Below are 26,029 nucleotides of genomic sequence, written 5' to 3' on the forward strand. Positions count from 1 at the left end.
GTCTTATTCATTCCTTTTCTCTCCAGTAACTGCTTAGATTTAGCAGGTAAAATAGAAAATCAAACTCTTGACAAACCTTTAAGTCAAGAGAATTAAGTACACTTGATAGACAATGAAAGTCTTAGTTTAATTCTTCAATTTATGGGATTGGTACTATAATATTAGGAAAAAAGGGTGTGGGCGTGGAGAATAGCCTTCATTAGCATCTGTGGAGATTGTAGAGATGGACGGTGTGTACGTGGAGGACTGAAGAGAGAAGACAAGTATCATTCTGGAGAGGGAACACGCACAGGTGTAGGACAAGGAATGTATTCCATCTCTAACCCTCACCACCTCTCTAGGTTTTTGATCTATGCTTCTTTTGGCTACACTAGTTTGTCTCTTTTCTTACATGTACTATTTTGACAGTTCCATTTGGGGAATGTGGCTATTGAAGAGATGAAGGAAAGCTGCTGGGTGATGAGGATGTGGGGTGGTGTAGCAGATCTAAGATCTAAACAACATAGATGTTTTCGTAAGTTGAACAAAGCCTTAGAGATCACCCTGTTCCATCTTCCACCCAAATCCACAACCCTTTTATGTATGGGAGAAAGGCTGCTTGCATTGTTAGAGCATTGCTAACACACCCAATAATACTGAGATATGAGGGAAATCTTCTGAAAATATATTTTTCAACAGGGAAAAAACATGAAGAAGATAAAAAGTAATACTATTGTTTGTGAACCTAAAGAACTCCTGAATCCCTCTTCCAAAGTAACAAATTGTTGCAAATCACTGTGGGTGAAATATAGTTTTCAGAAGGCGTACATGACCAGACTTGCCGGCAACCAGCCAGTTGCAGCCATGTCAAGGAACCCAGGTAAGATATTTGTATGGAACGAAGAGAAATGTTCTACTTAGCATGTATTTTTCTTGGTATCAAGGTCACAAACTTGGGCATTGAACTGTAAGAGGTTAGTGGTAAATCTATTCATCAGAGTTCCATATGCTAAAAATCTAAAACTGACTTTGTTTTTTGCTTCATGGTATTAAATTTCTTAGTTTTTATTAGCCCCGAATGATTGACAAGACAACAAATTAAGATGATCTCAAAGCAACTTAAATAGGTCAAATTTAAGAAAAATTTGTCTTTAAATTTGACCTGACGATGTCTGCATTCTTAAGGTAGGAAAAATTCATTTTAGATTCCTTCTTGATTTTGCCAGTACAGAAAACAATTGAAGGAAAGATAAACTTGAAGTTTTGTTTTGCAAAAATGTATGATTTCTAAATGTCTCAGACTATTGAAAAATTAGTCTTAGGTTTTGAAGAGCATTATGGGTTTTTAGACTTATAGATTAAAATATGCAAGACATATAAAAGGTATTATTAAAACTAATCTTAAACTCTTCTCCAACTCTAAAAGAATCACATGCCACTGAGAAAGAGGAAATTTCAAGCATTGTGTCTGGTCACCATACCAAAGATGGCATCCATTTTTCAGAAAGAACTCAATTGACTAAAATATTGAATTTTCACCTGTGCAGGCGCCAAAAATTCTCAGAGCCTGAGATTCTGTCACCTGTGAATAATATATTTTTAATTGAGATGTACAGTATACACTATACACTATAAAATTGAGATGTACACTATACACACACAATAAAATTCAACCTTTTAAAGCGCACAGTGCAGTAGTTTTTAGTATATTTACAAGGCTGTTGAACCATTACTATTCTAGAACTTATATTTTACTGCAAACCTTTTCCAGTATATTTTCACACTCCCTGTACCGCGTGATCCTCTGTGAAGCTGATGTCCACAGGTGCTCTGTGGGCGGTTGCCACGATTACCCAAAGTGCTTTTCCAATTTCACCTCAGAAGGAGAAATGGTGAAGTAATAATGCCACTACCTGTGGTCTATGCAGTTAATAGCCTACAACCTAATGTATACGTTTGTTTTCGTGCCTAGAACTCTCGTTTTACGCCATATGCAAAATCTTATTTGTGACGGGTATTTTAGCGTGGGGGGCCACCGGTGTGCAGACAACGGCAGCTCCCCAGTTTAGAGGTGGGAGCACACACCAGCCCCCCCCCCTTCTTTGCATACTCTCTGGCCCAGAAGGCAGCAGCGCGATTCTCCCTTACGTTTTATGACAACGTTGAAGAAATGTGGGCTGTGCAGACTGAAAGAGGGGGTACGAGAAGGACACGGAGTTGTTATTCTGGCGTGGAGAACGCTGAAGCTAGGTTAATCGGAGGCGCCCTGCAGTGCATTCCCGGTACCGAGTTTTCCTGCCTCCCACTCCCAGGGGTGAATGGAAGCAGAAACGCCCGCCGCTGCTGGCGGGAGACGACCTCCGCATGTACTTCCTCCCCATTGGCCACAGCAGGTCCATGTGACCTCTTCCACCCCGCTCGCTCTGGAGCGCGCGTTTTCCTGGAACGGAACTGACTCAGGGCTGCGCAACGTGACGACGAAAGCAGCGGGAGGGGAGTGGTTTAGTGGATTAAGTGCAGACCTGAGAACCAAAGGGTCCCAGTTCGATTCCCAGTCAGGGCACGTGTCACGGTACATACCTGGGTTGTGGGCCAGGTCCCCAACAGGGGGCCCCTGAGTGGCAACTACACATTGATGTTTCCCTTTCTCCCTCCCTTTCCCTCTCTCTCTAAAATAAACCAAAACAACACCTTAATTAAAAACAAGTTCAAGTACTGACCATTAAACTCTGGGAAACTGATTATGGAGAAGGCCCGTTATCCCACCTCCCAGTGGGACCTGGCAGAGTGGAATCACTAGCCAACAAGCGGGAAGTGGCTTGGCCAAAATTCATCTATTACTTTGGGGAAGTTTACATGTAGGAACAACTCTGGGGGAAAAATAAAACAGAATTTTTGTATAGGGAACTAAAGCCAATTTTTCTTAGAAAAGTTGAGGGGGTGGGTAGAATCTTGGAAAGTCCAGAGAAACCATCCGAATTGTCATTTAAGGGAAATTAGAAACTCTTGGGAAAACAAAAATGTGTAAAAACAAAATGGCCTTGCCCGCTTCTAAAAATGTAATAACTATTGATAGGAAAGGGAAGAAGTTCCAAAAAAATCTATGTATTTCAATATATTTTTAGGTGTGTCTGTGTATAACAAGCATAAATGTAATACAGTATTGTAGTGGTCCGAAGAGAGTCTAGTGATTTAGCTGCTTTCTTCCCTTGAGAGTGCCTGGATGTTTATTTTTCCTTTTTTTTTCTTTTTTTTCTTTTAAGGCTTACCAACTCTCCCTGTCCTCCTCCAGGAAACAGCTTCCTTATTCTTACTTACAGTGGCATAGTATTTCATTGTGTGGGTACACCATCATTTTATTTAAATAGTTTCCTATTGATGTATATTTGGGTTGTTTCCCATCACATAATATTGAAACCAACGCTACAACAAATAACCTTGATTTGTAAAATTTGGTAAATAGATAGGTTGCCCTCTAGAGATATTGTATGAATTTATATTCTCACCTCCAATTGTGAGAGTATCTCCAGGCTCTTGATAAGGTTCTATACCAAGAGTTCAAAATATGTGGATGTGCCTTATTGTTGCTATTTTACAACTTTAAATAAAGGAGAGCTGTTTTCGAAACAAACTAAAAGGTAGAGCTGTCCTTAAACTTAGAGGCTAGCCAACGGTTCACCTAACCCTCTCTTTTCTGTTTCATTCTCTCCACCCTCTCCTGCAACTGCATCTTTACAATCACAATCAACAACATCTGTTGAGCACCTTCTCTGTGCAGGGCACTGAGCGAAGGCCCAGAGTTATGAAATAGATACATGACCTCAAATGTTTCATCGTTTAGTTGGTCAAGCATAATAAATAGTTATTATGTTGAGTTCCAGAATGCAAAACACACCTCTTGTTTTCAGCATACTCAGTCGAGTTCTTTCCTTTTCTGCACCTCTTGTAATCTGTCTTCCTAATGGCAGATGATGTACTAGACTTTATATTTCCCAGGAGACAATGAGTTAATTAGTGAAAGAGCTTTGCATCTCATTATGCAGTTGATTGGCACAGGCAGGGGTGGCCCTAAACTCTTTTTGAAGTAAGTGACGTTTGTTTGGAGGGTCTCCCCACTTGGTTCCCTTTTCTTCTCTCTGGCACCTTCTCTCCTGAGTGAGCTCCCAGCCCTCACAGGTGCCCTCACACGTGCCTTTTTATTAGGTTATTGTCAAATAATCCTTGCCGGAGTTTGAACTAATCATTGATGTTATTTCAAAATGGCCTGAAGCAAGGCTGCAATTTTGATCAAGGGGTCATATATTTCACTTACTGGTTAAGCAGCCTGTGTAGGTGCTTACCCTTGGCTGCGCTGAATGAACGCATTGAGACCTTGTCCCTTCCTGCCCCACTCTATCCTCCCCCTCCTACTCTACTGTGTTGTGGGGTCCTGGAGCCCTGGGGCCGTTCTCCTCAGAGCTCTTAACTTTGAGACTCAGCTGGCAGCCCTGGCTCAGCGGCATCGTGTGGTAGGAGAGGGGTGCTGGGGAATGGTTTCCCTTAGATACCCTTCCCACTGTCTTCTCCCAGGCAGCCTGCCGCCTGGCTGCCCAGTTGTGAAAGGTTGTCTTCCCAAGTGTATCGCCCTGCACAAGTGGCTGCCCTTTCCACTCGGGCTGTAATGGTTCCTGCTAGTTGTCCAATGTATTTAAAAGTGTGGATTCAGGTCATGCTGATGCTTTTTTGTTGCATTAAAAAATTTAATTAGCCCTGGCTGGTGTGGCTGGCGAACCAGGGGGTTGCCAGTTCGATCCCATCTAGGGCGAATGCCTGGGTTTCCAGTCCTCAGTGGGTCCATGTGAGAGGCAGCCACACATTGATGTTTCTCTTAGTTTCTTTTTTCCTACCCTCCCCTCTCTAAAAATAAGTAAATAAAATCTTTTTTAAAAAGTTTATCAAAACAACTTACATGTTTATGGAAAGACATCCAGTACTGGAGAGCTTGTGGTGAAAAGGACTAAAGCAGTGCCTGACACACAGAAGGCCTTCAACAAATAGTTGTTGAATGAACGAATGAATAAATACGAAGTTAGGATTCAGCCTCTCCCTTTCACCTCTCCCCCATCCTGCAGCCCCATTCCCAGAAGGGCAACTCTTTAATTGGCGATGTTTTCCAGTTTCCTGGATCGGTGATTCTCAATGCTGTCTGCATGCTAGAAGCACCCTAAAGAACTTAAACGCACACATAAAACCTATTTTTTGTTTTATTTCCAAATAAAACAAATATACTTTATTTGTTTTATTTGAAAAATAAAATTGAAAAATATTTTATTTTCATTTTTTTGGGGGTCTCTAAACTGATAGTCACATACAGACAGAGTTGGGAACAACTGTTTTATTTTCCTCTGTCTTCATTTATTTATGCCGCCCATTGGTTCCTTGACATGACAGGTGAGGTTTAGTCCATAGCACCCATCTCTTTTCATGACTGATAGTTAAATTATTGTTTTAGTACTTCTGTTTTACTTAAAACAAATAATTTAAATGTCTATTTCTTCTTTTATATATTTTCAGCAATATCAGATGACTCAGCATTTTATCAGATAAAGATACTAACTTCCCTGCTTTCTTCTCACTCAGCCTTCCACATCCTATTTGACTTGTATATTTTTTTATTTTTCTGTGGCCAAAGTTGTTAATATGTACACTTTAAAAAATTATTTATTTAAGCCCTGGCTGGTGTAGCTCAGTGGATTCAGCATGGAGCAAAGGGTTGCGGGTTCAATTCCCAGTCAGGGCACATGCCTGGGCTGTGGGCCAGGTCCCCAGTAGGGGGTGCACAAGAGGCAACCACACATTGATGTTTCTTTCCCTCTCTTTCTCCTCTTTTTCTCTCTCTGAAAAATTTTTTAAAATTACTTATTTATTTATCCTCACCCAAGGACATACTTATTGATTTTAGAGAGAAAGAAAGGGAGAGACAGATAGAGAAACATCTATTGATTGCCAATCAGGGACAGAACCCACAACCCAAGCATGTGCCCTGACTGGGAATTGAACCCACAACCCTTCAGTATGCGGGACAATGGCCAACCAACCGAGCCACACTGGCCAGGGATACATTCCTTTCTTTTTTTAAATTGATTTTTGGAGAGAGAGAGGTAGAGAAAGAGAAACATGGATTTATTATTCCACCTATTTATGTCTTCATTGGCTGATTCTTGTATGTGCCCTGAGGGAGGATTGAACCTGCAACCCGTGTGCGTAGGGATGATGCTCTAACCAACTGAGCTACCTGGCCAGGGCAATATTTACATTTTTACCTCCAGCCACAACCAACACTTCCATACTTTGTCCATCAGTTGATTCTGAAGTTGAAAACCAATAACCCTGGTTTACATTATTGTATCCATGTAAATACTATCTAACACCAAGTCCAGTAGTAGTAGCTAAGACATATAATGTAGGGCTTTTTGTATACTAGGTACTTTGTGAACATCATTGTTTAATATGCATTATAATATTAAATTCCCTTTTAACGGATGAGGAAACGAAGACATAAAGAAGCTAAGTAACCTGCCTAAGAACAGAGAATCAGAAAGTAGCTGAGCCGAGCCTTGAACCTCCTGTGTGGGAGGATAGGATACATTTTTCTTTTCTGTAGGTACAGGTTTAGGACCCTTACCAGCTGGAAAGTGAAGGCACATCAAGGTCAAATACATTTTTATCTCCCTCTTTTTAAAGATTTTATTTATTTTTACTTTTAGACAGAGGGGAAGGGAAGGAGAGAGGGAGAGAATCATCAATGTGTGGTTGCCTCTCATGCACCCCCTACTGGGGACCTGGCCCAAAACCCAGGCGTGTGCCCTGACTGGGAGTTGTACTAGGGACCTTTTGGTTCGCAGGTCAGCACTCAGTCCATTGAGTCACACCAGCCAGGGCTCTTTTTTTTTAAAGGGGTTGATAGTTGTCATCAGCTCCTATTATACAACTCTCATCAGCTTCCTTTTTTTTGCATTTTTGTTAGTGACTAATTTCAGCCACTTCATCATTCCTCTCTGTCTCAGCAGATGGCCTCATTTTCTGCCCCATGTACGAAGTTGATGTCATCACAGGCAAACACCTGAATCTCTTTCCCTTTGCTGCAGACTTCCTTATGTGAGCATCACAACTTATCTCCTTCTGTTCCATCTCAAGGGAAGGGGAGATGGCCTTCCTGTCAAAGCTCATCCTTCTACCTGTTTTCTTTTTTGTTCCTCCTAAACCTCTGAGACTTTGCCCCAACAATTTGACCTACACTGTTGTCTACTTTCTATTACTCCTAATTTTGCTCCTCAACCTACACACCTGCTCAAAACTCTCAACTTAGAAAATTCCTTCAACATACCTCCTTTTCTTGCTCCTTACTGCCTTTCTCTCTCATTCCTCCATCAGGGTACCTCTTGGAAGAGGAGTCTGTACTTACCAATGCCAAATCTAGTCTGGCAGCTCAAATTCACACTTCATTGTCCTGAAAACCTTCTTTTTTTTAAGTATATCTTATTGATTATTCCATTACAGTTGTCTCATTCCCCCCTTCATTCCCCTCCACCCTGCACACCTCTTCCCCACCATTCCCCCCTTTAGTTCATGTCCGTGTGTCACAAGTTCTTTAGCTTCTACATTTCCCATACTATTCTTGCCCCCATCTATTTTCTACCTACCGTCCATGCTACTTATTTTCTGTATCTTCTCCCCACTTCTCCTCCTCCCACTCCCCTATTGCTAACCCTCCTTGTGATCTCCATTTCTATGGTTCTGCTCCTGATCTAGCTGTCCACTTAGTTTGCTTTTGTTTTACATGTGGTTGTTAATAACTGTGAGTTTGCTGTCCTTTCACTATTCCTATTTTTTATCTTCTTTTCCTTAGATAAGTCCGTTTAACGTTTCATATAATAAGAGCTTGGTGATGATGAACTCCTTTAACTTGACCTTATCTGAGAATTGCTTTATCTGCCCTTCTATTCTAAATGAAATCTTGGCTGGTTAGAGCAATCTTGGATGTAGGTCTTTGGATTTCATGACTTGGAATACTTCTTTCCAGCCCCTTCTTGCCTGTAAAGTTTCTTTTGAGAAATAAGCTGACAGTCTGATGGGAACTCCTTTGTAGGTGACTGTCCCCTTATCTCTTGCTGCTTCTAGGATTCTCTCCTTCATTTTAATCTTGGCTAATATAATTATGATGTGCCTTGGTGTGTTCCTTCTTGGCTCCAACTTCTTTGGGACTCTCTGAGCTCCCTGGACTTCCTGGAAATCTATTTCCTTTGCCAGATTGGGGAAGTTCTCCTTCATTATTTGTTCAAATAACTTTTCCACTTGCTGTTCCTCTTCCCCCTCTGGTATTCCTATAATTTGGATGTTGGAATGTTTCAAGATGTCCTAGAGGTTCCTCAGCCTCTTCTCTTTTTTTTAAAATTCTTGTTTCTTCATTCTTTTCTGTTTGGTCATTTCTTTCTTACTTCTGGTCCACTCAATTGATTTCAGTCTGTTTTGTTTCCATCACTATTGGTTCCCTATGCATTTTGCTTCATTTCACTTAGTGTAGCCTTCATTTTTTCATCTAATTTGTGACTAAAATTAACCAGTTCTGTGAGCATCCTGATCACCAGTGTTTCGAACTGTGCATCCGATAGATTGGCTATCTCTTGGTCTCTTAGAAATATTGGCTCTGGGGCTTTGAGCTGTTCTTCTGCTTGAGCTATAATGTTTTGGTCTGTTTGTGCCTGTTACATATGAGGGGCGGAGCCTTACGTGTTCACCAGGGCGGGGCGACCCAGGTTGCTGGGTTGCGATGCCGTATGTGGGGGGCGGGGTCAGAGAGGGAGCTATGGCGTTTTTTCTTCTCTCTTTCAGATTTTGATTCCCTCTGCCACTTCCTGCAAGCAAATTGGGCCCTTCTGGTGCTGGTTTCCGGGTGGGTGGGCTTATGTACTTTCTAGGACCCTGTGAGTCTCTCCAATGAACTCTCTGTGAGCCTGGGAGCCTCCCCCGGTACCTTGACCCCCAAAAGTTTTTCCAATTGGTGATTTTAGGCTTTAATACCCGTTGTTAGGGCCCTGGTTTGCATGGTCTGTCTCACTGTTGGCTCCTTCCTGGTTTATCTGCGCGCGAATGTGTGACCGCGGTCAGCCAGCCCCCTTGCGCCCTCACTGGGTCCGCCCACTGCCACCCCACTCCTGGGATCCTCCAACCACCGCCTGTGTGCCTGGGTTGGTTCAGCCGCTTTTTCCTGCCGCCACCCCTCTCTGCCAGCCGCCAACTTCGACCCTCTTACTGATCTGGATGAATGGTTCGTTGTTGTCAGACTTCAGTACAGTTCAGCTTTCTGTCTATTTTGGTTATCTTTTTGTTTCTAAATCTTTGTTGTCCGTAAAATTGGTTGTGCAAGGAGGCACAGTATTTCCACCTATGCCTCCATCTTGGCTGGAAGTCTGCAAACTTTCTTTTATCTTTACTATATTCTCTTTTGTTATACTTCAATCCTGGGTGATACCCGCAATCTTTTTTAAAAGGCCAATTTGTCCCTGCTAAAAGATTTGGAGCCTTCCTGAGATGATTAGTAGTTCTGCTAAGTTTAAGCAAAGTACTTTGAAATTGTTATTCTGATTAGGTGTTGTTAGGAATTGAACATTCAACTGCAAAATGTTTGATTGATTATGAGAGAGGCAACTTTGAGATGAGGCCACTACTGCTGATTTTGTATTTAAAATATTTAAATAGTCAAATTGATTAAATTTAAAGCACTAGCTAATGCCCTGAAGTCCTCCTAAAGGAAGCCACTTTCCTCAACTAAAAGAAGTCACATGACCTTGAGAAGAAGCCTTGAGTTTTTTCCTTCTTTCCCCCTCCCCTCCTCTTCCCTTACCTTTCTTTCTTTCTTTTTTAATTTGTCTCTGGAGAACAAAGGCATGTGTTTTCCAATCTGGAAGAAGATGATGGTCCAGGATGTGGAGAGGCCAAAATGTGTAGTACCCTCATCGTCATTTTTGTCTATCTGTTGTATCAGTATTCCAAAAATAAAAAATTGCGCAAACTCCCTGAAACGCTCTGGCATTTAGAGGCAGTGGCTACCAGAAATAAAGACTGTATGGCCCTGGCCAGGTGGCTTAGTTTGTTAGTGTTGTCCTGAGACACCAAAGTTGTAGGTTCAATCCCCAGTCAAGGCACATAAAGGAATCAAGGAATGAAGGCATAAATAAGTGGAACAACAAATTGATGTTTCTCTCTGTGTGTCTGTCTCTATCTCTCTAATCATTTTTAAAGGCTATATGTACCAGAATGATTTTCCCTGAGAATAATCACCTCCCAGTGATGATACAAGAATTTAAGTTGTAATAGGTTAAAATGATCTCTAGTCATATAGTTGAAGTACTGCAAAGTTTAGCCCTGGCTGGTGTGGCTCAGTGAATTGAGTGCGGGCCTGTGAACCAAAGGGCTGCTGGTTCGGTTTCCCAGTCAGGACACAAGCCTGCTTGTAGGCCAGGTCCCCAGTTGGGGGCGTGTGTGAGAAGCAACCACACATTGATGTTTTTCTCTTTCTTTCTCCCTCCCTTCCCCTCTGTCAAAAAATAAATAAATAAAAAATATTTTTAAAAAGTACTGCAAAGTTTAACAGAGAGGAATATCATTTTAGAAGAAACCATAAAACAATTCCTTCAGTTTAAACTTAAGCACATTTTCATTTGCTTCACACGTGGACCATATACTTCCTATATGACCTTTTACTGTTTTCTGGACTTTCTCTTTGCCTTTTCTCCCCTCCCCCACATGCTTGGTAGTTTCCCCAAATTTTCAACCATAGCGTCTCTTCTATCAGATCTCCCTATCGCCCAGGGGCTTCCCATCCGTGGTCGTCGTCTTGCTCCAGTCTAGTTACTCTGCAGGCCTATGGAGCCATCCCCATTCTGGGACTTCCCTGCGCGTGATTTGATCCACTTTTTGCTTCTGTCTTCTGTCTTTTGTCTTGGTTTAGTCATACTCTGTAGTAAACTCTTTCTTACTGCACTGCTTCCCCAAGAGACTTCCTAAGAAATTGAGTGTGGAAGAAAAATTTCTCCTTGCGTGTCTGCAAATAACTTTATTTATATCTCACATGTTATTGAGAGTTTAGCTAGGCATAGAATTCTACTCTGAAAATGATTTTTAGAGGATATTAATTGTTTTGCTGTCTTCTAGGATCCATTGTTGATGGGAAGGTAGTTGTCCACTAAATCTGTGTTTCTCTTTGGAGATTTTTAGCATCTCTTTATGCTTGGCATTTTGAAATTTCAGTATGTTCTACAGGTGAAGTTTTTATTTCCCCATTTGTTGTCCTGAGCATTTGGTGGGGGCTTTTTCTTTTCTTTTCTTTTCTTTTCTTTTCTTTTCTTTTCTTTTCTTTTCTTTTCTTTTCTTTCCTTTCCTTTTCTTTCTTTTTCCCCTTCCTCCCTCCCTTCCTTCTTTTTGTGGGACTCTAATCTGAAGTTTGGTGTATTTTAGCTCCGGGAAGCTGTCTTAGACAGTTTGTTCTGATAGTTTCCTCTATTTCTCTCTTTCTGGGTTGCCCATTAATCAGACAGTGTTCTTCCCATATTGGCACTCTACATCATTGTCTTTTCTCTCCTATTTTTCAACTTCTGATGTTTTTTTCTGAGTGATTTCTTTGACTTTAGTTTTCCAGAACATCAGTTATGTTTTTAATTTTGGAAATTATATATATTTTAAATCCGAAAGAATTTGCTCCAGGATTATTATTTTTCACAGAGCATCCTCTTTTGTTTCATGGATGTGATATTTCCTTAAATCTCTCTAAATATGTACATTAGAATTTGCACACATTCTGTTCTCTGAGTTATGTCTGTTTTCTTTAGGATTACTGTTTTACTTGTTTATCTGGTATTTCTTATTCTGTGGTTCTTACCAATAGCCTGGTGATACTTTGTAATTTTAAAGAAACACGGGCAGGTTAGCTGGTGAGGTGTTCGGCTGCTGTTATGTGAGTAGGACTGACTGTTTTTCCGGGTAGCACAGTGGCCAACATTTACAATCTGTTTATCCATGTTCTGGGCACTGTCCTGTTCAGGTTAAATATATTAACTCAATCATCTCAACAACCTCTGTGTAAGGCAGTTATTGTGGTATTTCATTAAGTTTAATATTCATCAACTGTAAGACATACCATTATTTTGTTTACTACTAAAAAGGTAAATGATGCTATTGAACTATGATATATCACAGATTATAAATCACATTCTGATTTTGGAGGCATTAAAAATTTTTGAATTCATGAAATAATACATTACTATTTACATTTTACAGTTGGCAACTGAGGCATAGAGAGATTAAATAACTTGCCCCTGGTTACATAGTTCTATTTGTAGTGAATTTTACATTTGAACTGAAGTGATGTAGCTTTAGAATTCACCACTGTGCCGACTGCCTCTCCAGGGCTTCCTGGTGAGCAGGGACTCAAATGGAGCGCCTGGTGCACCCGAGCCTGAGTTGGGGGAGGGGAGGCTTGGGGAGATGAGTTAGGCAGTGAACTTTCTGGCCCCAGATTCCTCACATACCACAATACAAAGACATATAACCTGAGGCACCAGCATTTGTAAAGAAGCTTTAGCTCCCTCCATAAGATCTGCTGTCTTCCATTAGAGAACAGTGGTCTGGGTTTTATTGATCGATTCATTCAGTGACTGATATCTGTGCTGAGTGTAGTGGGCTGCGATGTCAGCGCCAGGAAGCGCTACATTTGATTCCCCATCAGACGTCCAGTCAGTGGCCTCTCCTTCTTCCAGCCTCGGGGTCTTATGGGCTTCTATGGGCTTCTAGTCTCAGTGGTAGGTTCTCTGCCTGGCTCCTTTGCTCCTGTCTTGTCTCATCTCCTTTGTGCCTTTCACAAACATGTACAGATCTCTCATCTGCTGTTGGCCTTGCTTTCCATTCTCTGCATTGTTGTGGTTTTATTCTTTTTCATAGTTTTCTATTTGGTGGTGTTTGGGAGGGATTAGGAGAAATGGAGAGGCCAATGTGCTCAGTCTTGAACCAGAAGCCCCTAGACCTTTATTTCTAGGGAGCACAGTCAAGATTGTAGAAGGACGACCAAGGTCCCCACTGGGCCACTTAGACTACGGTTTGATTTTTGGAACTCTGCATGGATATGTACACATTCAGACAACTTTCCAGCATAAAACGAGATACTTTTTTCCTTCAGATATTAAAAATTCAATACTTGAAAAATAATAGTTTTGTTTTTTTATTTCACTCATTTTAATGATTTTTATCGCAAGACTTCTCACTTCAAATATTATCACTTTAGAATTTTGATTTAATGCTTTATTTCCTGTCATCTTACAATATGGTGGCATAGCTACCATATTTTGCTGTGCAGAATGCTCACTTTTTTGCCCAAATTTTTGAGGGAAAAATAAGGATGTGCATTATATATGATATGTAATAATGATTACAAACATGAACTTGCAGGGTTCAGGTTCCAAGGCTGCTGTGAGGGCTAACCACCCACCCTCCTTTTTTTTTTTTTGAGTCTTGGTTTCTGAGCATCTGCTCCGATCTTCTCTATCAGCCAGCTTCCCTGCCTCTCTTTTAACTGTTTCCTTCCCCTTCATAATTTTCACTTGCCGATGTAATAATGATCACATACCATGGGTATAATAATTCCATGTATAATGTGCAAGAATGTGGGTGCTCATTGTACATGTCAAAATATGGTATTTTATTGTATAAATGTCTGTGGGACAGATACACCAGCTCTCCTTAGTCAGCAAACAATTCCATCTATAGGTTGAGTACAGGAGAGCTCGATCCATTTTGCATTCAACTTTTACTAAGAATGGATTAATGACCAGAACCAAACATAGAAAACACTCGCATCAGGAACTTAATTTTTTAAAAAAGGACTTTATTTATTTATTTTTGTTTTTATTTTTAATTTTTTTAGAGAGAGGGGAAAGAAAGGAGAGAGGAAGAGAAACATTGGTGTATGAGAGAAACATCAGTTGGTTGCCTCTCACATCTCAATTTCGGATCTGGTCCATAAGCCTGGCATGTGCCCTGACTGGGAATTGAACTGGCGACCTTTCAGTTTGTGGGACAATGCCCAATCCACTGAGCCACACCAGTTGGGGCAGGAACTTAATTTTTAAATTTCACTTTCAGAGCCTCTCCTGAAGTTGATTTATAGTCAACACAATCTCCTACACAATTTTATTGAGATGGACAGTTCTGGACAAAAATAGCTAATGTAGCATTTATGATTATTTGCCTCATTGCAGGGAAGAGAAAACTATTCTAGTTAACCCCAGAAAGCTGTAGTTTCTGGTGAGGACGCATATGCAAAAGAAGTTGGAGGGTTCAGGCTCCGAGGCTGCTGTGCGAGCTAACCACCCGCCCCGCCCTCCTTTTTTTTTTTTTTTTTTTTTTTTTTTTTTTTTAGTCATGGTTTCTGAGTGTCTACTCTGCTTCATTCTTCTTTATTAGCCAGCTTCCCCTGCCTCTCTCTTAACTGTTTCCTTCTGGACTTCATAATTTTCAGTTGCAAATGACTGATTTATTTTGAGCCCAACATAATTCTGTGGCATTCCTACTCCCACTGTTAACTCTTCTCTCAGTTTCCTGAGTCTTCATTGAACTGAGAGGAAGCTGACGTTGAACAGAGAGAAAGGGAGCCTGCTTCATATTGACTGTAGGTTCTGAGTACCCAGCCAGCCAAAAGGATTATTGGTTCTTGGGTCAGGTGTCCACCTCGGATCCACTCAGCTGTGGCCTGGGGGTGGGGCGGGGCCCTGTAGGGAAGAAACGGGTTGCTTAGGCAACAGGTCAGGTTCTCTTGGAAAAGAGTGTAAGCAAGTCAGACAAGGACTGGCATCCTCCATCCAGGGATCCTTGGGTGTGTTGCGGGATTCCGGATCAGCAGCAGCGGCACACACTCGGTTATATTCTGTATACCGTAGTTAACCAAGTAACAATGTCCACTAAGGTTACACATTTTAGAAGAAAACTTTCAACAAGATTTGAAAGACGGTTAGGAAACACCATTTTTCCTGATTCCATTTTATCCTTCTATTCTCTCTGCCATTTTTGTGGGTGTTTGTTCCCTGCCTACCTTGTTTACAGTGACCTTTATCCAGAAGTTCTGTCTTTAGCTATACAAACGGAAATATCTCACTCACTTTTCTGCATTTTTATTGAATAAACAAATGAATAATGACTTTTCAATCTTTAAATTCTGACATCCCAAGCTTCAAATATTACCCAGATGCCCGCTAAGATGTCCTACAGGTACCATAAATTTGTGAGTGAACTCACATTTTGTTTTTTTCTCTTTCAACCCATCTCCACGCCTGCCACGCCTGGCCTTCCCTGACCCCTGTTCTCTGCACAGGCTTATGGTGCCATCACCCTTCCAGGCTGCAGGGTTGGAAAAGTAGGCGTTTCCCTCTCCCTCAGCTTTCTCATCTAATCTATTACCCAATTCCAGAACATTCTGCTTCCTAAATATTTATAGAATCTGTTCTCACCACTCCACCCCTGTTAGTACAGCTTTATTTCAGACCTGGGTTTAAGTCCTGCCTCTCATACTCATTGACTTTCAATCCCCAGGCAAGCCACTCAAACATTTTATAAACCACTGTCTTTAAACTTGGCTGCAAATGGGAACCACCTGGAGAGCTTTTAAAAAAAAAAGTACTGATGCTTGGTCCAACTCCCAGGAAAATGATTTCCTTGGAATGGGGTGAGGCTTGTGCACTGGGAGTTTTAAAAGCACCCCTGCGCCCACTCCTGCCAAGGACTCTAAGGTGGAGCCGAGACTGAAAAGTACTCTCTAAACCACAGCTCTCTCATCTGTACTATGGAGGTAAAATGACCTCGCGGGGGTCACTGTGAGGGAGTAGTCAATAGAATAATGCATGTATGGCCTGGCGTGTGGTAAGCATGTTAGTTATCGTCGGGCAGCTCCTTATCCCGCCTCAGGACTTTGCAGTAGCTTCTAAATGTTTTCCTGCCTGTCTCACCATTCTCCACTCTGATCCCAGAGGGAAATAGCCAGAAAGCAAATCTGACCATACCATTTCCTTCCTAAAACCCTTCATTGGGTCTCCTGCTCTGCTGGGTAACGTCCAGGCCTCTGGCTGTGCCTTCATGACGTTGCTCTCGCCTGCTCCACTGGTTTTCCCATTACTCCCTGCTTTTCAACACCGCTTAGAGCTTGTGCACAAAACCTCTCTGCCATCCCCATGCCTTTGCTCGCGTGATCCTTCTGCCTGCAGAGTTCTGTTTGCCACTCCCTCCCAGCTGGCTCTGGCCCCCATCTCGGTCTTCCTCCCCAGGCTGACTCTTATTTATCCTTCATCCTTCCGGACTGGACTGCACTGTCGTCCTCACTGGGGTGTCTTCCCTGGCCTCTGTGCAGGCCCTGTCTTTACTGTAACATGTTGAATTGTAGTTCTTCTCTCTTTCCCACCAGCCTCTTCAAAGACAGGGCTTGTTTTCTTGGCATAAAACCTGAAAAATCAAAGTCCTCAAATTTTATTGGAACCAAATAGGTTCAAAGCAAAACTTGCTGTACTTATGAAGCCATGTCCAAACCCCCAAAGAAAAAAAAAAAAACCCTAAATATGTGTGTCTACTTTAGTCCAAATTTATTTCCTTCTCTGAATTTTTAAAGCACCTGGGCATTGTTTCATCCCTGCCCAGCATGCTGTGAGCAACTTAAGGACAGGAACCGTGTCTTTTTACTTTTTATGAGTTCCCCCAAAGCACCCAAAACTGCAATTCAGCCATAGTGTTGCTTAAAAACACTCACTGGTTGCTGGAAGCAAATAGCATTTGGAAAAACTCATTCAAGGATAGTAGGTTTAAAAAATGGAAAAATCAGCTTCGGAAAGCTGTGGAGATCCAGACCCATCCCACACAATGACCGGTGGTCGCAGCAGGTCTCTGAGCACCTGAAATGCAGCCAGTGCAGTGAAAGAGCTGAACTTCAAGTTCTATTGAATTTTAATGAACTTTAAAAACAGATACTTAGGTAGTTGAGGCAGCCCTGCACCCCCAGCCCCCCTATAAAATTCAAAAAATTATAAAAATAAAAATAAAAACAGATACTTTAGCTCTTGGAGAACTTTCAAGTACATTTGGGACAACTTGAATATGAATCTACTTCTTAAAACATAAACTTTGTGAAAACTAAATACAGGTCAGGGTTTTCCAATGAAAAGTTAGCTTCTGAATTGAGATGTGGCATAAGACCAACATTAGATTTTGAAGACTTAGGTATAATAAAAAGAACGCAAAACATATAAGTTATAATTTTATGTTGATAATATGTTGTAATAATGCTTTGGATACGTTGGCTTAAGTAAAATATATTACTAATTAATTTGATCTAATTATATTGCTAGAATATTAAAAATTAGTACATACCTTGAACTATATTTCTATTGAACAGAATTGACCTATTCCAAAGCAAGGCCTTTTTTTTATAGCCATTATGATAATGGGTTTTTATTCTCTCATTGTCTAAGACAGATTTTAGTAACTAGTGGTGAGTAACTTCACAGACGGTTAATGGAGTATCTCCAACTCTTTTATAATCCAGATCATGACTCTCCCTCTGAGCCCAAGGAAAACAGCATCAGCCAGAACCATCACCAGGAGGAAATAATCCACAAGTTGGCCATGCAGCTGAAAAACATTGGAGACAGCATTGACCACAGGATGGTTCCAGAGGTGAGACCTCTATATGTCCAGCAAGGGCCTGGCAGGCAGGGGAAACAGCAGACAGAGCAATGGCTGCTAAGTGGCTGGGATGCCCAGGAATTAGCAGAACACATGGATCAGTGATGTCCAGATCACCAAATATTAGCTCTGAAAATTGTGAACCTGACACTATTTGACCTCATGCTTGCCACTCAGACTGTGGCCCATGGGCTAGGAGCCTCAGAATCACTTAGCAGCCAATCAGGTGTGCAGAATCCCTATCCATGACACTGGAATCACAATCTTGTACCTCTTTACACACACCCCAGAGGGTCTGTGCACACATTAAAGTGTGAGACTTCGCTCCACACCCTTAAGCTGGGATGCCTATGAGAATTACCTGTGGATTTTTAAGAATTACAGATGCCTGGGCCCTGCCTTGAGAGGTTCTGATTTGACTGGCATGAAGGGTGGCCTGGGCATCAGGCACTTTACAAGCTTCCTGGGTGAATCGGATGCTCAGCCAAGGAGGACAACCTGTGCCTTTGACTGTGGTAATCCTCCCGACCAACTAGGCATAGCCTGAGCCCATGGCCTGATCTCTGAGTTTCTCCTGATTATGATAAGAGATAACAAGGGAAAACAGGAAACAATAACGATTACTACTTGAAACGTTAGGGGTGATGAAATCTGTAGCCAACTTAGTTTTCCTCAGAGCAAGCTGTAGTCGGCAGCAGAGAGAGAATGATCACGTGGGGCAGGGTGCCGGGACGGGTAGCTGCCCCTCAGGGCCCAACCTCTTGCCCTTTCACTTGCCTCTCCCCGACAACGTCTGGCTCATCACTGCTGCAGCCACCGCACTGGCTTCAGGAAGTGCCACGTCTTCTTTCACGTTCTGGCCCAAATGTGGACAGTAAGCAGCCTTTCCCTCAAGTGAAACATTGCCTGAGACAAAACATGAATGGCAGGTCCCAAAAACACTACTGAAAGCAAGAAGGAAACAAAGACAAAATAAATACACAATCAAATCAAACTTTTCACAGACCAATTTCTTTAGAACAATACTTACTGCTCTGTGGCAGGCTCAGTTCCAGCCATTGGTGCTGGAGGAGAGAGCAGGACAGACGATGAGGCTACTCTCCTAGATGTCAAAGTCAAGGAGGGAGAACAGATAGCGCAGCAGATGAACTGATAAACGATCTGGTCAGACTGGACTCAAGCAGCATTAGAAGCTACTGAGTGATGGAGACGGATTTTAGAGGGGCGATCGGAGAAGGTGATGTCTCTTGGGGAGGTGGTATTTGAGCGGACGCTGGAAGTGAGGGAGCCCGGCATGAAATACGTGAGGGGAAGTGTGCTAGGCAGAGGGAACAGCGAACACAAAACCCTTGTTACAGGGACAGGCTCAAGGAACAGCAAGGAGGCCGGAATGGATGGAGTGGAGGGAGGTAAGTTCTGGGAGTTGGCCTTGGTCTTAGAGGCAGTGGTAGGTGTTCAGGTTTTATGCTAAATATAAGGAAACATCTGGAGCAGGAGAGTGTCAGGGACTGACATACACTTAGATGGAGACTGGCGTGGTGCAGAGAGTAGGCTGTATGCAGGGCTGGGGACACAGGAGACCCTCCCAAAGGCTGAGACCAGCGTGTAGCCGTGGAGGTGGTAGGAAATGATCAGATTCAGGATGAATTTTAAAAGTAGAGCCTGCAGGATTGGCTAATGAACTGGATGTGCTGAGTGACAGAAAAAGACTACGCTGACTCAGTGGTTTTGGCCTGAGCATCTGAATGGATGGTAGTGCCGTTTACTGAGATGGAGAAAACCGAAGAACAGAGTTGGGGGAAATACAGAGTTCGGTCTGGGAAATGCAAGTCTGAAGTTCCTATTAGATACACAGACTGAGGTGACGTGAAGCTGAGTCGTAAGGACCAGACTGGAGTTAGAGGAGACACTGAAGCGCGAGATAAGAATTTGGATTATTAAGTGTTGCTCTCTCCCTGGGCTCACAAGGTCAGTAATGACCTCGCTCCCAGCCCAACTCTATTTGGAGGATAAACTAAAAGCTATGTAATAACAGCTAGTGCTTAGTGAGGGCTTGCTGTTTGCTAAGGGCCATGCTAAGGGTTTCACTTGCGTTATTTTATTTAATTCTTACAACCAACAGTGAAGCTGGGACTATGACTGTTCTCGCATTTCAAATGAGGAAACTGATGACTTGGAGAAGTCAAGTAACTTCTCCTAAATCACACAGCTGGTAGGTTTCGAAATTAGGACCCGAACCCATGTCCGCTGGTTCCAAAACACACACAGCTCCAATACTGTCCACTCTTTGACTCTTTCTCCTGGGGGCACCCCAAGAGCCCGAGCCCCAGAGGGAGGTGGGTGTGCCTTCCTACCTGGATAAATTTTCTGTACAGGACCCCTTTCAGAGACCTCACCTGAAAGCCACACCTTCTGGCCTCAATGAACAACCACATCTGAGTCTACACCAGAATCTTCACCTACGTGGAAGACATACTTCCACAGGACTTGCCGCTCCCTGAATCTTCAGCTGTGATGGGAGGGGTTCAATGTGCTGCTTTTAGGGCCCTAGTATTGGACCCAAAGTCTGACTCCCCACTATTTACTGTGTGAACTTGAGCAAGTTACTTAACCCTGGCTCTCATCTGTAACATGGAGGTAATAACAGTACCTTCCTTACATGGCTGTTACGAAAGTTCAAGGAGACAATCTACATAAATCACTCAGAACAGAGCTTGACCCACAGAAGAGGATCAATAACTGTTAGCTAAACAACAACAAAAAATCAATACTTTTGTCTTTGCCCTTTCAATATTTGGAGTTGAATATCTCTTTGCTATGATCATTTCTTACAGCATACTCATATTTAGCATCTCCCTCCTAGGCTAATTTCTTCTGTAGGGAAGTTTTCACTTTTCATCCCAGGAAATTCTGAGTTCAACTTTCCTGTTGCTTGATCAGCTAATTCTGAATATCTATGGGTCTGGCTAATATTTTTCTCTGAAAAGGAGAGGCCGGAGTAGGACAAACCACAACACTGTTCTCCGTCTGACCCAACTCGATCGAGAGGCCGCCGCCCCATGTAACGTCCTCGATCACTTGCCTCCTTTCCTTTGTCTTCTAAAGTCGTAATTTACTTCTAAGCCTTAAATTAATCCCTGCAGCTGAATAAATCCACGATGAATGGTATCAGCTTTTCTTTCTTTTTTAAAAAAATAATTTCATTGAGAAATAAAATTTGCATACAATTCACCCGTTTAAAGTGTACAATTAATGATTTTAGTGTATTCACAGAGTTGTATAACCATCAGCACAATCAACGTTATGACATTTTTATCACCCCAGAAAGAAACCCCAAACCCAATCACAGTCACTGCTCACTTCCCGCCTTTCCCCTCCAGCCTCACCAGTCCACTTCCTGTCTCTACTTCCTGTCTCTACTTCCTGTCTCTACTTCCTGTGGGTTTGCCTGTTCTGGACATTCCATATAAGTGGAATCACACAATATGCAGCCTTTTGAAAATGGCTTCTTTCACTTAGCATACTGTTTTACTTTTCTAAGTTATTTTTAGAGAGGAAGAGAGGGAGAGAAACATCGATTGATGGCCTCTCACACATGCCCGTTCGGGGACAGAACCTGAAACCCAGGCATGCGCCCTGATAGGGAATTGAACTAGCAGCCTTTCACTCTGTGGAATGACACCCAGCCAACTGAGCCACACCAGTCAGAGCAACATAATGTTTTTCAAAGTTCATTTATGTTGTAGCACATGTCTGTACTTCATTTCTTTTTATTGCTCAATAACATCCTATCGTATGTACATTTCACATTTATTCATCAGTCGATGGACGTTTGGGTTGTTTACACTTTGCTATGAGCGTTTGTATACATGTTTTTGTCTAGAATACATTTTCAGTTCTTTTGGGTACATTCCTGGGCATGGAATTTACTGTGTTATGTGAGAACCCTGTGTTTGACTTTTGGAGGAACACCCAGACTGGTTTCCAAAGTGGCCGGCCTGCTCTCCCTCCCCGGCAGCAGCAAGCGAGGTTCCAGTCTCTCCACATTCTTGTCAACACTTGCTACTCACCGTCTGTTTGATCAGAGCCAGCCCAGTGAGTTCAGGGGGCATCTCCTTGCAGTGTCGATGTGCGCTTCCAGGACGGCTAATGCGCATCTTTTCATGTGCTTCTTGGTCATTTGTGCATGTCTTTGGAGAATGTTTATTCGGGTCTTTTGCCCATTTAAAAGTCTTCTACTACTGAGTTGTAAGAGTTCTTTATATATTCCTGATGTAAGTTCCTTATTGGAAACATCATTTGCAAATACTGTCTTCCATTGTTATCTTTTCACGTTCTAGATGGTATTCCTTGAGGCACAAAAGGTTTTCATTTGATGAAGTTCAATTTCTTTTTTCTTCTGTTTCTAGTGCTTTTGGTGTCATATGCAAGAGAAATCATTACCTCACCCAAAGGCATGAAGGTTTATACTTACGTTTCCATCTGAGAGACCTGTTGTTTCAGCTCTTGAAGTTAGGTCTTTGATCTATTTGGAGTTAACTTTTGTATGTGATACGAGTTAAAAGTCCACCTTCAGTCTTTGCATGTGTGTTTCCAGTTGTCCCAGCACCATTCATTGAAAAGACTGTTCTTTCCCTGGCAAAGCTCAATGGACTGTAGGTGTGAGAGTTCCCTTCTGGACTCAGTTCTGTGGCATCGATCTACGTGTCTGTCCTCATGCCTGCCCTGCTGCTTCTTGCAGCATTTTATAAAGCTGGCTTTGACCTAGACTTTTTTTTTTAATTTTTAAGATTTTATTTATTTATCTTTAGAGGGGAAGGGAAGGGAAGGAGAGAGGGAGAGAAATATCAATATATGGTTGCCTCTCATGCGTCCCCTTCTGGGAACTGGCCTGCAACCCAGGCATGTGCCCTGACTGGGAATCAAGCCACAATCCTTTGGTTCGCAGGCCCACGCTCAATTCACTGAGCTACACCAGCCAGGGCTGACCTAGACTTTTAAAGGTATCTTGTCCAGTTCCACAGAATTGCCCTTTAGAACATTTTTAAATAGACCACATCATACTTAAAAAATAATTTTAGAAGTTTCTCCTAAGTCTGGCTCTAAAATGCTGAAAGCTTTACTCTGCTGCTTCAAGGCTTAAGTCGAGCAGCTCTAACAGAATTTCAGATCCGGCATGGTGCACGTCTTTCCTGCAGAGTCATTGTTTAGTCACTCTTTGAACTCTGTTTCAGCAAGTGGCCACACTGATTCTCCAGGTCCCTCCCTGCTTTTGATACATTTAGGGGAACTTTTAGTTTTGCTCTCGAGCCACCCTCACAAGAGGCTCACCGGGTCGTGGTTTTGTTTGCTGAACCAATCGCCCTTGAGCTGCCACGCATCTCCTTTCTGGTTCTCTTCACTTAAGCAAGGATTCTGTTTTTTCAAATAGGCCTGATTCTCAAAATAGTTTCTGTTTTGCTATTTAGTTATATAGGGTTTTGATTCAAGGACCTCATCTTTTAAAAAAAATCCAGGGCATGTCATTTTCCTAGATATAAGTATGTTTTATAATAATCTCCCCATCACTTTCAGGATCTTAAATGTGTTTTTGGAAGTTTTCTCTGCAGGAAGGACTCTTTCCTTTTGGGTTGCAGAACCTGCCCCCTTCCTGTCTCTGTAGGGCTAGGAGTGGCAACAGTTGTGTGGTCACCCTCCCTGGGCATTGTGCCACCCCTGTGGTCCCCTCCCCTCTTTGTAGATAGTCCCTTTATCGGACCTCCCTGAATTTCCCTAATTTGAGTGTGCCATCTGTTTTCTTTGGGACCCTGACTAATACAGCAACACATAGGGAACTTCTTAGTTTGTTAGAAAGAGGGGAGGGAAACTAATGTTTACTAAATAATTTCTTCCAGGTACTTTTTGAAAACACTCTCAACACAGAACTTTCCCTTTAATTTAATTCTCCCAATAACTCTATCGATTAGTGGTACAGGTATTTCAGGACAAGCGGTTGAGGTTCAGAGAGATTCGGTGACCTGTCCCAGGTTACTCAGCAGCTAAGTGACAAAATTGGAGTTTAAATGTGCTCCTGGATATACACTGCGGTTTACGAGCATCTGACTCCAGCTCACTTTCTTGTCTGCCTTGCTGGAGGCAAATGCATTCAGTGTTCCTAACTGATATCAGTTATAAAAGGAAAAAAAAATCCTTTAGTGATTCCCAGTTACTGACAAGACAAGATCTAAATCCCTGAACCTGCTGCTAATGATTCATCATTCATTCGTTTATTGGGCTAGAGTTTACTGAGTCCCTGGCATGACAAAAGGGACAAAACTCCTGATCGCATGAAGTTCATATTCTAATAGGGAGACAAGTAATATATGAATAAATAAGTATATAATTTATGAGGCAATCATAAATATTTTGGAGAAAAATGAAGCACGGAAAGGGATGAGGAAGGTTGCGGATTTGCAATTTTGAGCAGAGGGGTTTAAGGGATGCCTTTGTCCGCTGAGAAGGTGGCTTCTGAGCAAAAACCCTGACACAGCATGGGAGGGAGTCGGGGATTTCTGGGGAAAGCAGTGGAGACAGGCAGGTTTGAGGAACAGCCAGGAGGCCAGCGTGGCCAAAGCTGAGTAAGGGAGAAGGTAGTAAAAGATGGGGGCAGACAGGCAGGTTGGCGGTAGATCAGGCAGCGCCTTCAGATCACCATGAGGACTTTTCTTCTGAGTGAGGCTGAGCCACTGGGGAGCAGTGAGCTGAGGGAGCCGCGCTGCAAGTCTTCTGAGGCTGCGTGTTGAGAACAGACTGTAGGAGGAGGGGCAGGGACCCGGAGAGCCCTTGGCAAAGGACCCTCAGGCTCCTTCTCTGGGTGCTGCTATATAAACAGTGGGGTTTACTTATGGCTCCACAAACCTGCTGTGCTCTTTCTCACCTCCAACTGTGCTCCTGTTCACTCCCCTCTCCACCCATCGAAGTCTCCTCAGTTCTTCCAATGCCAAAGCTAACTTCCTTGCTTCTTTGACAAGGCTAAGAAAGTGCCTTGGGGAGGCGGGAGGAAGTGGTCATTAGCCCTGAAAAGAGGGTCCCCATTTGCCGACGGTTGAGATGGGAAAACACATCTGGAGGAAAGCGTCCCGAGGCAGTGCAGAGGATGCGGGAGTGACTGAACAGCCCGAGATGCTCCCCTTCAGCTCAGACAGCTCATAACGCAGCCCAGGAAGCTTGTTTTGGGGGCATCGATTGAATTAGTCCTGAATTTCCACTTTGGATCAATCTACTGCCTTTAAAAAAATATTGTCTCTCTCTTTTCAAACAGGATCTTCAATGGGAAGGCAGAGATGCACTGGCTCGTTTTGTCCTAGTTTTCTTCGGAGGCGCTCACGCGTTGCTGCACTTTCTCTGGAACCACCATTTGATGTGAAAGGAACGCACACCAAGTTCTGTTTTCCTCCTACCCTCTGAGAAACACGAATCCCACCGGCACAGATGGGAAGAAGACCCTGCCCCGTCTCCCTCTCTTTTTACCCGCCACTGTTGGTTTCTGCCTGGTCCCTTAGAGAACTGTGGACTCCCTGTCCATCGGTCTGCTCAGAGCACTGGCTCTGAGGTGTCAGTGGTTGCCTGGTGGTAGAGCCCAAGGTGCACTTAGGAGGTGCTGCGGATGGTCTCACTGCTCCTTGTGAGGAAATCTCGAACATTTCCTTGCTCAAGGGAAACCTCACCCTCAAACCAGAGATCACAGAAATGGGTGTGTTCTCCTGGGCGCCTCCCAGGCACCTGCTGGCCCCGCTCTCAGTGCTCAGTCCAGACCCGCAGCGCCCCCTCCTTCTTCCTTCCTGTCTGCCTCATATTCCCTCTCTCCCTGCTCGTAGACGTATTGCAGGTATTAAGAAAGTTCGTTGTTATAATTTATACATTCTACATATGTTTGAGTTCTTTGTGAGAAAAGTGTTATTTAAAAATAAACCATTATTTTACTGAGCATGAAAACCTATGCATATTTCTTTTGTGAAGGAGGGATTCCACCTCCTCTTGCTCACGTGGGTGCACAATTTCATAGACTTACAGCGCGTGTAGCATCGCCTTTGTCCTTCCAAAGGGAAACATTCTCATTTCTTTAGTTGGCCTCACACAACACCTCCTTATTTCCATCACCTCCCAAGTTTTGGCTTGCTGACATGAAACAGATCCTTAAAACTTTTTTTTTTCTTTTAAAAAAATTTTAAGCAAAATTTACTGATTTGAGAGAGAAATGGAGGTAGGGAGAGAAACATTGACTTTATTAATGCATTCATTGGTTGATTCTTGTATGTAC

The 26,029-nt window shown here is 42.7% G+C and overlaps 1 protein-coding gene across 1 annotated transcript; it reads left to right on the forward strand.

Moving 5' to 3' along the window:
- The first annotated feature begins 687 nt into the window (after positions 1-687).
- Positions 688-25,448, forward strand: PXT1 (peroxisomal testis enriched protein 1). Its single transcript, XM_037146190.2, has 3 exons — positions 688-859; positions 17,591-17,721; positions 25,031-25,448. Exons 1-3 carry the CDS (start codon positions 688-690, stop codon positions 25,133-25,135), a joined length of 408 nt encoding a protein of 135 aa, XP_037002085.2. The 3' UTR covers positions 25,136-25,448.
- The last annotated feature ends 581 nt before the right edge of the window (positions 25,449-26,029 follow it).

The sequence above is a fragment of the Artibeus jamaicensis genome, unplaced genomic scaffold (assembly GCF_021234435.1).
Source record: "Artibeus jamaicensis isolate MK-2021 breed Jamaican fruit bat unplaced genomic scaffold, CSHL_Jam_final contig_1803, whole genome shotgun sequence".
Taxonomy (NCBI): Eukaryota; Metazoa; Chordata; class Mammalia; order Chiroptera; family Phyllostomidae; genus Artibeus; species Artibeus jamaicensis.